At 49.7% G+C, this 12918-nt stretch overlaps 1 protein-coding gene across 3 annotated transcripts in view; it reads left to right on the plus strand.

The window, feature by feature from the left end:
- The window catches only part of SLC25A40 (solute carrier family 25 member 40), a 91243-nt gene that overhangs the window by 59044 nt on the left and 19281 nt on the right, over positions 1–12918 (plus strand). For all 3 annotated transcript variants that reach the window (XM_027829019.3, XM_043541261.1, XM_007066720.4), the window contains one exon: positions 5784–5864. In XM_027829019.3, the coding sequence (XP_027684820.2) occupies positions 5784–5864 (81 nt within the window). The remainder of the gene's footprint in view (positions 1–5783; positions 5865–12918) is intronic.

Raw genomic sequence — 12918 nt, forward strand, 5'->3', positions numbered from 1 at the left:
GGCGATAATGGCACGCTGAACCCCATCACATTCAGCACCCATCTGCTCCAGCTCCGCCATCCAGAGAGTGCAGTCAATCTCCTTCTTCTCTATGCTCTAACTCGAGAGGAGCAGCGCCTCCCTGGCCATCTTACTCGGAGTTGGACTCATACCACTCCAATTATAGCAGGAGCAGAAGATCCTCCTCACGGCACCATAGGTGGTCCCACCCGATGCAGTGGGCCCCTCAGTGGCAAAATCCATAGCAGTGACCCTTTTGATCTCCGTGGGCTTCCCATCAAGCCCAGGGTCGGAGCCGGGGTCCTGCTCGGGTGCAGCATCAGTGGCCTCCGCGACATTCGTTCCACCATGATTGGCACCAGAGCCAGTGCATCAGGGATTAACACTGGCACTTGCGGTGCCATTCTAGGCACCGACCGCTTTGGCACCGGAGGTATCAGCGGCCCCAATTGCAGCTTCGGTGCAAGACACTCTCGGCACCGATGATGGCACTGGCACCACCTCCGTCATTAACACCAGCTGCCACGGCACCCACAGGAACCCCAGCGTTCATGCTGCACCAGGCGCCAGCACCCACGGGGGGCCCGAGGTCGGCACTGATACACCCGTGCCTGTCACACCTGCAGGACCAGACCAACCTACTGCTTTTTCCATGGGGTCAAGAGATCTCTCAGGTGGGGATGGTAGGGAGCAACCACCTACCCTGGTGGTCTCCTCCTGCTCCTCCTCCTCTTCACCAGATGAGGCACTAGCGGGCACTTCAGTAGCCCCAGCTCTGGAAGACTTCAGAGTGTTGCAGCAGTTGCTGCGCCGGGTCGCCAGGGTCTGGGCATTAAGGTGGAGGAAGTTGTGGATGATGCAGACCCTATGGTGGACATCCTGGCTCCCTATGGCCCCGTCCGTATCACCTTACCACTAATAAAAAACGGACATGACCAAGACCCTTTGGCAGACTCCAACCTCTCTGCCACCTATGGCCAAGCACAATAAGCACCTCTATTCCAACCCCCCAGCCTGATTCCCTGGTGGTGGATGCTGCTAACCAGCAGGAAAGACAAGGATTTCAAGGCCCTTCGCCCAAGAATAGGGCTGCCAAAAAATTAGACCTTTTTGGGCAAAAAGTTTACTCCACAGGGGGACTGCAACTCCATATATCCAACCAACAGGTCATCGTCAGCAGATACTCCTACAATGCCTGCTTGGCGATGGCAAAATTTATGGGGTTGCTCCCCTCACACTCCCGCTCTGAATTTTCAACTTTGGTTGAGGAAAGGAGACTGATCTCCAGGGCCTCCCTTCAGGCGGCACTGGACGGGGCTGATGTGGCAACCAGGGTTATGGCTACTGGTGTGGTCATGAGAAGCGGCTCATGGCTCCAGGTTTCTGGCCTCCCCTACGAGGTACAGCAAACTAGTCAAGACCTGCCCTTTGAGGGTGAGAGACTCAGAGAAGACGGACAAAAGGCTGAACAGCCTTAAACATTCTAGAGCTGCCCTCAGGTCCCTGGGCCTCTATACTCCTTCGACCCAGCGGAGACATTTCCACCTGTAGCCCCAGCAGTTTGGTCAACAGAATCACCAAGATAGGTCCAGCAGGAGAAATCAGAATGGCAGGAGAAGGCTGCGCCAACCTTCTGGCCAGAACTCGGGACAACCCAAGCCATCTTCAGGATCCAAGCCGGCCTTTTGACTGGCACAGTCAAGGATGGTGTACCATACCTAACAATGGATCCACCCCGCCTTATCTTCTCATCCCGACTATCCCCTTTCTACTGTGCATGGTCCCATATCACCTCGGACCGATGGGTGCTCCACACTGTAGAGTGGGGATACTCTATCCAATTCTGTGCCCTCCCGCCCTTTCTGCCCCTTTCCCCATCCCTCTTCAGGGACCGTTCTCACAAGCAGCTCCTTATCCAGGAGGTGTAGTTGCTCCTATTTTTAGGGGTGGTGGAGGAGGTTCCTCAGGAGCACAGGGGCGAGGGCTTTTACTCCTGATATTTCCTAATACAGAAAGCCAAGGCGGCCTCAGGCCCATCCTGGACCTCAGAGAACTCAACAAGTTTGTGAAGAAACTCAAGTTCCACATTATTCCCTCACTGGATCCAGCAGACTGGTATGCTGCCCTCGACTTGAAAGATGCATACTTTTATATTGCGATCACCCAGCCCCACAGGAAGTACCTCAGGTTCATGGTGAACAACACCAATTACCAATTTACAGTCCTCCCATTTGGCCTGTCATCAGCACCTTGTGTTTTCACCACGTACATGGCAGTCGTCGCTGTGTTTCTGTGCAGGCACCGGGTACAGCTGTTTCCTTACCTTGACGACTGGCTGATCAAGAGCTGCTCCGAGACCCAAGGGGAAGCTCAGGTCAGATTCATTAGAGCCACCTTTGACAGCCTGGGTCTCCTTTTAAACAAAGTGAAATCGACTCTGCCCCCTGTCCAGAGGATAGAATTTATAGGGACAATATTGGACTCGACCCAGGCCAGGGCATACCTGCCGCAAGCGAGATTTCAGGCCCTGACCAATATCATTTGAGGCCTCAGTTTCCCACCACCACAGCAAGAAACTGCCTGAAGCTTCTCGGACACATGGCTGCCTGTACCTACGTAATGCAGCATGCCAGACTCAGGCTTTGACCTCTTCAGTCGTGGCTTGTGTCAGTGTACCGCCCATCCAGGAACAGGATAGTGGCCCTGCCTTGCCCCATCCTCTATTCCCTCCTGTGGTGGCTCGACCCTCAGGAGGTATGCTCAAGGATCCCCTTTGCCAGTCTGCAGCTGTCTCAGTTGCTAGTGACGGATGCATCAGACTTGGGCTGGGGAGACTGCAGGACTAAAGGTCTCTGGTCTCAGGCGGATCTGGCTCTCCACATCAACGTCAGATTGCTGAGAGCAGTGTACCTGGCATGCCAGACCTTCTGGGCATACTTAACGGGACAGTGTGATCAGTCATGACGGATAACACCACGGCAATGTTCTATATTAACAAACGGGAGTGCGTGCTCCTCTCCCCTGTGCCAGGAAGCCCTCATGTTGTGGGACTTCTGTGTAGAACATTCAATACACCTCCAGGCATCATACCTCCCTGGAGTACAGAACGAGCTGGCGGACCACCTCAGCATGTCATTTCATGGCCACAGGTGGTCCCTTCGCCCAGACGTTGCGATTTCAATCTTCCAGAGGTGGGCTTTCCCCAGATAGACGTATTTGCCATTTGATATAACAGGAAGTGCCAGCAGTTCTGTTCCTTCCAAAATCGTACCCCAGGCTCCAATGCAGATGTGTTCCTCCTCCATTGGGGAGATTGCCTCCTATATGCCTTTTCCCCCAGACCGCTAGTTCACAGGGTACTCCTCAAGATCCGGAGGGAACGAGCTCAGGTCATATTGATAGCAACAGCCTGGCCCCATCAGCACTGGTACACATTTCTCCTAGACATGTCCATAGAAGCCCCTGCCACTCTGCCCGGACCTTCTGTCACAAGATGATGGTAGTCTTCAACATCTGAACCTCGGGTCGCTTCACCTCACAGCATGGAAGCTCCATGGTTGAACCTGGTGGAACCTTCCTGTTCAGGCCAGGTTAGACAAGCCCTTCGTAGCAGCAGAAAACCCTCTACGAGAGCCACATATCTTGCTAAGTGGAAGAGATTTTCAATCTGGTCAGCGCAGCACCATTCGCCCCGACGCTAGCCTTAGTGCCGCTCAGTCTGGGCTATCGCCTACATCTGAAGCAGCAGGGGCTTTCATTATTGTCAATAAGGGTGCACCTAGCCGCTATCTCGGCCTTTCACCCAGGCATGGAGGGCCGCTCTGTGTTTGCTAACTTGATGGTCAGCCGGTTCTTAAAAGGGCTTGACAGGCTATACCCTAACGTCAGTCAGCCTGTCCCTGTCTGGGACCTCAACCTGGTCCTCGCTAGGCTCATGGGACCCCCTTTGAACCATTAGCGACATGCTCCCTGCTCTACTTCTCTTACAAGGTGGCGTTCCTAGTAGCAATAACCTTGGCCAGGAAGGTGTTGGAGCTCATAGCCCTAACATCAGAGCCTCCTTACACCGTGTTCTATAAGGACAAGGTTCTGCTCAGGCCCCATCCTGCTTTCCTCCCGAAGGTTGTGTCACAGTTTCACATCAACCAGCACATCTTTCTCCTGGTATTCTACCCTAAACCGCATTCTAGTGGCAGGGAGCAGAGACTCCACTCACTAGATGTTCTCAGGGCGCTAGCTTTCTACATCGAAAGAACAAAGCCGTTGAGAAAATCGGTCCAGCTGTTCATGGCGATGGCAGACAGAATGAAGGGCCTACCCTTGTCCTCACAACGCATTTTGTCATGGATCACATCCTGCATACACGAGTGCTACAACCTGGCGGCAGTTCCCACACCCCCAATCACTGCACACTCCACCAGGGTGCAGGCTTTGTCAACAGCATTCCTGGCTCAGATCCCTACTCAGGAAATCTGCAGCGGAGCGACGTGTTCCTCCATCCACACTTTTACCACACATTATGCGATTACACAATAGGCCAGAGATGATGCGGCCTTCGGTCGAGCAGTGCTCCAATCAGTGGACGACTCCAACCCCATCTTGTGAGTCACCTGATTGGAATTTACACGAACAAGAACTCGAAGAGGAAAAAATGGTTACTCACCTTCTCGTAACTGTTCTTTCAGATGTGTAGTTCATGTCCATTACAATACCCACCCTCCTACCCCTTTGATGGAGTAGTTGGCAAGAAGGAACTGAGGGGATGCAGGGTCAGCAGGTCTCTATATTGGATGCCATGAAGTCGCTACTCCAGGGGGTGCACAGGCCGACCCTACGGTTGCTACTAGGGGAAAAAAATTCTGGCTACTGTGCACGTGCACGCACACCTGATTGGAATGGATGTGAACAACACATCTCAAAGAACAACAGTTACGAGAAGTTCAGTAACCATTTTTTTATCTCTTAATTATCAGAATACAGCATAGACAGGGGCTGTTGATTACATTGTTGACAACTACCCATATATATGTAAATACACAAAAACATAAACATTATCTCTCCACATGTCTTTAAGGGTTGAATTTGAGTCATTTATTCTGCAGGATGTTTAACCCTTTCTGGTCATGTATTACAGGGTTAAAACAAAAAAGAGTTCTGTACGCGTTTCTTTACCTAGGCTTAACCTCTCTATCCGTAGTTGAGTTAGGCCCAGCGTATTTCCATCTCTGAATTGGGAGAGCTAACCTGCTTGCTGCAGTTCCTTTGTATCTGTCCGCAAGAGGCTCATTTCTACCCACTACTGCTGACAATCCACTCAGTCCCTTTCCTTCCTGGGCCAGCATCTTTAAGGTTTAGGATCCCCTTTGATCCTAGGCTTTTGGCCTTGAGCACAGTAAACCAGGACAGCCTTATGGGAGCCAAGCAGGAGCATTCTCCAATTTATAATTTCCCCAGCCTTATCTTTGCCACTTTTTTTTCTGGTTTGCTTCTCCCTTAGCAGCCTCCTTGGATTTAACTCATTGCAGTCAGGCAGGATAATATTTAACAGATAAATTGAGGTGCATGCAATATTTATTAAATAATAAAACAACTCCTTCATTCTCCATCAGTATGGCCAAAATTAATGTAAAACAAATTTAAAATGTGACTAAAATAAAAACAGCTAGTGCATTTCATTGATGTGATCCCTCTAATTTTCAAGAGTATTTATTGCTTTTCTATTGTGGTATTAATTTGTATTCTGTTTAATTAACACTTTTTTTATTTGGTTGTACTCTATCTAGTATCACAGAAGAGGTCCACCTCAACATGGACAGTAATGAAGAAAATTGTTGCTGAGCATGGGTTTACTGGATTATTTGCTGGTAACTGCTTTCATATATTTCCAAGAATAAAGGAAATTAAGCGGATTTAATCATTAACGAGGTTTTTATAGAATCTGTCATGGGCAAGATAAAAAATACTCATGTCCTTCCACATGAATGTTGTTAGCTGTGGAGCAGACATGAAAATAAAAATATATAAAAATATGCAATTCTAGTCAACTCTTAATTGAGAGATTATCAATTAACATGTCTAACAGTGTCTAAGAACAGAGGTGGTTTATTTTTCAAGCATGTGACAATTAGTATGTACCACATGTATCAGTTATATCAATTAATGTAGTTGTAATTATTTTCCCAAATTGTCACTGACAGCAAAGTAGCGTGACAAGTTCTGCAACTAAAGAATTGTGAAAAACAAAACAAAAAGGTGTTTTACGTCCAGTTGATAGGGATAAAAGGTAGTTTTTGCAGGTGAAAATAGCTTGTCCAGCAGGTGAGAAATACAATTTGTAAAGCAAACACAGAACTAAGACAGACCGGAACCTGGAGACACTTAAGAACTCTGTTCTTGGGGGCAAGGGAGATCCTCTTTAGGGGCTCAGTGGGGGCCTAATTTTATTGTGGGTTGAGTGTGATTTATCTCCTACCAGTCACTACTACTTCCACATCAATGCTTAGGAACATCCCCTTTTTTTGGTTCTACTTTTTCTCACTAATCCTTTTTGGTATTCTCTGTCTTCAGAAACAAAGCTGCAGCTTCAACAGCCTTTTTTGTCTGCAGTCATAAGTGTTTAAGGAAGTTTTGCTGAGATCTTGGTTTGCATCTGAGTAGTGGGGTGGTAGCTGGGAATAGAGTTTACTATGGTAAATCACTCTGGACAGTTGCTGGCTTGTAGGATACTGTGGGCTAATGAATGCCAGAAGGCCCAAAACAGAATCAGGAAGATTACGTAACATCATTGAAAGTTGGGCTTTTGTGTCATGATGCTCTGAGGGAGGGCTAGTCATATTATGGCCTTGTATTACTAAATCCACAAGACAGGAGTGATGGTATTGGATGTTCCATATAACTCTGGAACATCAGTTTTCACAGCACCACTGGCTTCAGTTTATTTGTTTAAAAAGGCACGCTATCAGAATAAAAAAATCATTCTAAAAGTCCTCATCTTTATCACATGAAATTACTAAAACTGAAAACATGTTTCTTCTTCGAGTGCTTGCTCATGTACATTCTGTTAGGTGCATGTGTGCCGTGTGCACAGAGATTTTTCCCTCAATAGTATCCACCAGCCTGGCTCCAGCATCCTCTGGTGCTGCATGCTCAAGCGCGAATATAAGGGGCCCAGCTGGTCCTGCACTGTCTCCATTCCTTCTTGTCTCCCGTGGCAGTCTCTGGAACAACTTCTCTTGCCTCAGCATAGCGTTCAATCAGTGGTTCTGTTGTTTCCTCCTTTCTTTCTCAAGTTTAGTTACCTTCAGTTTTATTCTTTAGCAGTAGTCTGTACAGTTAGACTCCCTCATTTTGCTTAGAGCGGCATCATCTGCCTTTGAGATTGGTCATGCCCCGGTCTCTGGACTTCAAACCCTGTGCCTCTTGCGGCAAGCCCATGCCGGTGAGCAACCCACACTCCAGCTGTCTGAAGCATTTGGGGGAATCCCATGTGCGAGAGCATTGCCAGATCTGCCATGAGTTCAAGCCTCGGACAAAAAAAGGACAGGGAGGCTATGCTAAGGGCCATCTTGATGGAAGGTGCACTCAGACTGGCATCGGAGCCAATCTGGTCAGACTTGGCACCAAGTACCTTGACATCAGTACAGAGTGCTCCTCCAGCAGCATGGGTTTCTCAGCATAGTTCCCCTTTACCGGTGCTGAGAAAGAATCACAAGAAACAATGATCCAAGAGGGGATGCTCCCCAGAACCGAGGAAGAACAAGCAAGGGGAATCCAGCAGACTACGAACTGTGTTGGGCCACTCCTCCACCCCCACTCAGCAAGTGACACATTCGACTCCGCCTTCCTCACAGGTGCCATTGAATCTGATGCAGGACCATCCACTGAAACCTGGGGGACACCGTGGCATCAGCAGGAAGCAGGATCACAGTACTATCCACCCTGGAGGCCTTCACAGCGGCCAAGGACCTGATGACTCTCCTGATACTGCTGACCCAGGTGGGACAACTTCCGGCACTGGAGAGATCATTGAGTAGAAGGAAGCATTTTGTCCCAAGCTCTAACCCTGCACCAGGTCCTCAGATACCTTTCCAAGGGAAACTGGCCATGCCAACATCAGTGAAACTTCCCTGCTCTGGCACCGATCCCTGGATCCTCAGCATGGACCAACGGAAGCAAGAGGTTTGACCCCCTCGTGGTCTCCCCAAACTGACCTTGAAGTCAGAGGTGGAGTCCTGCACCCAATCAAGGGGCTGTTACCCGTACCTGACATACATTCCATCGGATTCCCATGCACGCACCTGCCTCAGAGGGCAGTGGCCTATGCAGGTCCAGTGGCAATTTTGAATCCATGGGGGTTCCTCCCAGTACCGGGGCTGCCTTCCAACTGTTCATACTCAGTGGTGTCTGAGAGAAGGGCCCCTCCGCCATGCTATCCAGCATCTGATCCTGACTCCAGTACCGACACTCAGGAGTTAGGCCTGCATGATGGGGTTGGTGCAGAAGACGAGGAGGAAGGTGCCTTCTTGGAGCAGGTCTCCTCCTCCTCTTCCCCAGACGAAGCTGTCAGGACTGAGTGGCTTGGTGCTGCAGGATGACTTCAGTGCTCATCAGGAGCTATTGAAAAGTGTGGCTTCTAACCTGGGGCTAGAGGTGGAGGTGCTTAAAGAGTCCTCACACAGCCTGGTCAACATCTTGGCTGCGGTGGTCCCATCAAAGGTGGCCCTAGCCCTCAACAAAGCCTTTATGGGTCCAGTCAGGTCCCTGTGGCAGACCCATTCCTCTCTACTCCCCATTTCAAAAAGAGCTGTGAAGTAATATGTTCCTGCCAAGAGGGTCCCTTGTGGTCACAGCGGCCAACGAAAGAGACAGGCAAGGGCTGCAAGGCGCAACCCCGAAGCCAAAGGACTCAAAGAGGCTGGACCTGTTTGGTAGAAAGATTTATTCTACTGGTGGGTTACAGCTCCGCATTTCCAACCAGCAGATCTTGCTTTGGAGGTATGACTATAACGTCTGGGACTTGATGGCAGAGTTTAAGGACTCGCTGCCCCAGGAGTCCAGGCAAGTATTCTTTGTTCTGATGAGGGAAGGAAAGACCATAGCCAGGACCTCCTTCCAGGTGGCCCTAGACGCAGCTGACACAGCAGCCAAAACAGTGACATCGGCTGTGGTCATGAGAAGGTGCTCCTGGATCCAATCCTGGGGGTTGCCACCGGAGGTTCAACAATCCATTCAGGATTGTCTGTTTGAGGAAATCTCCCTCTTCTCTGAAAAGATGGATTAGAAACTCTCGCACCTGAAACATTCCATGGCTCCCCTCAGATCGCTCGGCCTCTACTCCCCGGCACTTCCGAGGAAGCATTTCAGACCTCAGCAACCTGCCCGCTTCTCATCTCTGCCACCTCACCAAGACCTGTTGAAAAAATGAAGAGAGATTATAAATGCAGGCAATCATTCCTTTACACCTCAGCCTTGCTACTGGGCTCAAATAGATACCCAGGAGACCCCCAAGCAGAACTTCTGAAGAGGTGCCCAAGAGCGTATTATCAATTTCCATTCCGGATCCTGCCCCTCCGCCCCCTGTTTTTAAAGTGATTCTCCTACTTCAGCCCGGTGTGGTCCCTCATCACCTCAGATCATTGGATGCTGAGTATGGTGGAGGAAGGTTACACCCTTCAGTTTTCTTCCACCTCTCCCTCCCATCCCTGTCCCTCTCCAGGGACCCTTCTCACAAGCAACTTCTAGCCCAGGAGGTTCACGCCCTCCTGAGGGTAGGGGCTGGGGAGAAGGTGCCTCAGAGCTTGAGAGAGAAAGGGTTTTACTCCCACTATTTCCTAATCTCAAAGGCCAAAGAGGGTCTTCAACCCATCTTAGACCTGCATCGTTTCAACAACTATCTCAAGAAGCTGAGGTTCTGCATGGTCTCCCTGGCCTCCATTATTCCCTCCCTAGATCCAGGGGACTGGTACACCACCGTCAACTTGAAAGACACCTATTTCCACATCTCCATCTTCCAGGGCCACAGAAAGTTCCTCAGGTTCATCATAAACCAGACCAATTTCACCCGCTTACTTCCTAGGTCCTTCTCGCATGAACAGAGAGCAACAATACCCAAAGTCCAAAGGTGCAAACAATTCAATGTTTATTGGGGTGAACTTCCAGCAAGCATGATTCCAGTTTTCTTCCTTAGTGTCCCCCTTCCCAGCTCTGACACCACAGAGCCTTACCTGTGTCCCTGTTCCCATTCCCCCGCATAGCAACACATGATTCCAATTTCCCCACCCACATTCCCTGTTCCCATTCCCCCCCTTACTTCCTGATTGACTGCAGACTATATAGTAAAACTTGAGTTCTGCTTAGCTATACCTTAACCAATCGTTTTACTGAAATTTAACTAACCAATCCTAACATATTGTAGCATGATTATTTAACCAATTATATCCTACCACCTTAATTAGTTTACACCCGGCAAAATTAATTATACAGCAGACAGAAACAGTCACAGAACCAGACAGAGATTATACAGACAAACAATAGGGAAATGGGGACTACAATGATAGAACAACACAGAAATGAGGATTTCACATCCCAGCTATTGCTATCAAACTAAGTTTTTCCTTTTACATCTTCAAGGCACGTCCCTTTCTCTGGAGGTGATAGGCATTATCAGGACAGGATTGTATTCCTAACAGCCAAATAGCACCTTCTTTCAATGTGACTAGTTTGGAATGTAAGGATGTGACCGTTCGCTTCCCAGCTTATGACTGCCTCTGCTGCTTAGCCAAAGATCTTAGCCTAAGAACAGGGCCTCAGACTGTCACAGTAAGAGAAGGCCCTTATACCGGCAGACAGTGATTTTGGTTCTTTCTTTTATACCTCTATAACTAGCTAAGTGATAAGAATACACCTAAATTCTTGGAGTATAGGCCTTTACAGACAGGCCTGAATAGCTATATCCTAACACTCCCCTTTGGCCTGTCAGCAGCCCCTCGAGTTTTCACAAAATGGATGGCAGTGGTGGTGGTCTTCCTCAGAGGGCAAGGCATTCGAGTCTACTCATATCTTGATGACTGGCTGATCAAGGGTCAGTCCAAGGTCTAGGTGAAAGTGAGCATCAATCTGGCCCAAGCTACCTTCCGTGCCCTGGGCCTATTGATAAACGAGCAAAAGTCTACTCTTGTCCCTATCCAGAAGATAGAGTTTAGCAGGGTGGTGCTCGATTCTACTCAAGCCAGAGCCTTCCTCTAAGAGGCTTGCTTCCAGAAAATGTCAGCTCTGATACCCCAGGTCAAGGCCCACCAAGTCACGACAGCCCATTTTTGCCTCAAACTTTTAGGTCACATGGCCGTGTACACTTACATGGTACAGCATACAAGACTGCGCTTCCCCACTTCAAACTTGGCTGGCTGGCCTCAGTGTACTCACTGAGCTGCCATCACTTGGACTTGGTGTTTACAGTTCTCTCCCTGGTCCTCACTTCCCTCCACTGGAGAGGTCCCAATCGGTGCATGCCTGCATTCTCTTTGACACCCCACAACGAGCAGTATCCCTAATTTTGGAGGGCTCACCTTGAGTACCTCAAGATTCAGGGCCTATAGTCTCAGGAAGAGCTCTCCTTGCACATAAATGTCAGAAAGCTCAGAGCAGTCCACTTAGCATGCCAGGTGTTCCTACCCCAGATCACAGGCAAAGTCGTTTGAGTGCTCATGGACAACATGCCAGCCATATTTTATATCAACAGACAGGGAAGAGCGCATTTCTCCACCCTATGTCAAGAGGCCATTCGCCTGTGGGACTTATGTGTGAAACATTCCATTCACCTTGAAGCTTCCCACCTTCCAGAAGCCCGGAACACTCTGGGCAGATCATCTCAGAAAGCCTTTTTCTTCTCACCACAAGTGGTCCCTTCAAACAGATCCATCTTTCAGAGGTGGGGGTTCTTCTTCGAGTGCTTGCTCATGTCCATTCTATATTAGGTGTGTGTGCTCGCTGTATGCACCGGTGCCAGAATTTTTTTCCCTCAGCAGTATCTGTAGGGGACTGGCTCTGGTGCACTCTGGAGTGGCGCCCACATGGTGCAGTATAAGGGGCACTGCCACCTCTCCCCACCCTCAGTTCCTTCTGTTTCATTCTCTGTTCTTGCGAACTTTGAAAACCTGTAATATAGTTGTGTATAGTTAGTAGTTTATTAGTTATCCTTAGTAGTCGTTCTCAAACACTTCATTAGTCCCAGATGGGACTCAGTCGGGGGACGGGGCATGTCCCGGTCCCCAGGCTTTAAGCCCTGCAGTAGCTGCAGATGGACTATGTCCATCAGCGATCCACATACCAACTGCCTAAGGTGCTTAGGCGAAGGGCACATATGTGACAAGTGCCGTATCTGCAAGTCCTCTAAACCTAGGACAAAGAAGGAGCATGATAGATGTGTAAAAGCACTCCTAATGGAGTAGGCACTCACTCTGGCACCAGAGCAGTGGTCCGTCTCCACACTGAGCACCGCGGCCTTCATGCACAGTGCTCCGCTGGCACCATCCATGAGCCGGCACCGGTCCCCCTCCACTGCTCTGGTCAAGAAGCCAAAAAAGATCTCCTACCTCCACTAAGGGAAAGGAGAGGGCTGGGAGCGAGCCATGACCCGTGCAGCTCAATGCACACTTCAGGAAGTTGGGCCCCAACTCAAGTCGAGCAGTGCAGCCCATCCCATACTTCACCTGTGACTCCGGATAGCGGTGCAGGCCCCTACCAGCTTCAAGTGTTGTCGACGCCCGAAGCCCTTCAAGCAGCTCAGGAGATCCTGATGCTCCCAGTGCCGCCCACACCGACTCCAGTGGTACCCCAGTCTCGGGGAAAATCCGCGGTGGGACCTATGCGTGAGTCCCCACCTCAGCGGCACCATTCCCTATCAAGAGGGACGTCCCGCCA

Source organism: Chelonia mydas, chromosome 2 (assembly GCF_015237465.2).
Source record: "Chelonia mydas isolate rCheMyd1 chromosome 2, rCheMyd1.pri.v2, whole genome shotgun sequence".
Lineage (NCBI taxonomy): Eukaryota > Metazoa > Chordata > Testudines > Cheloniidae > Chelonia > Chelonia mydas.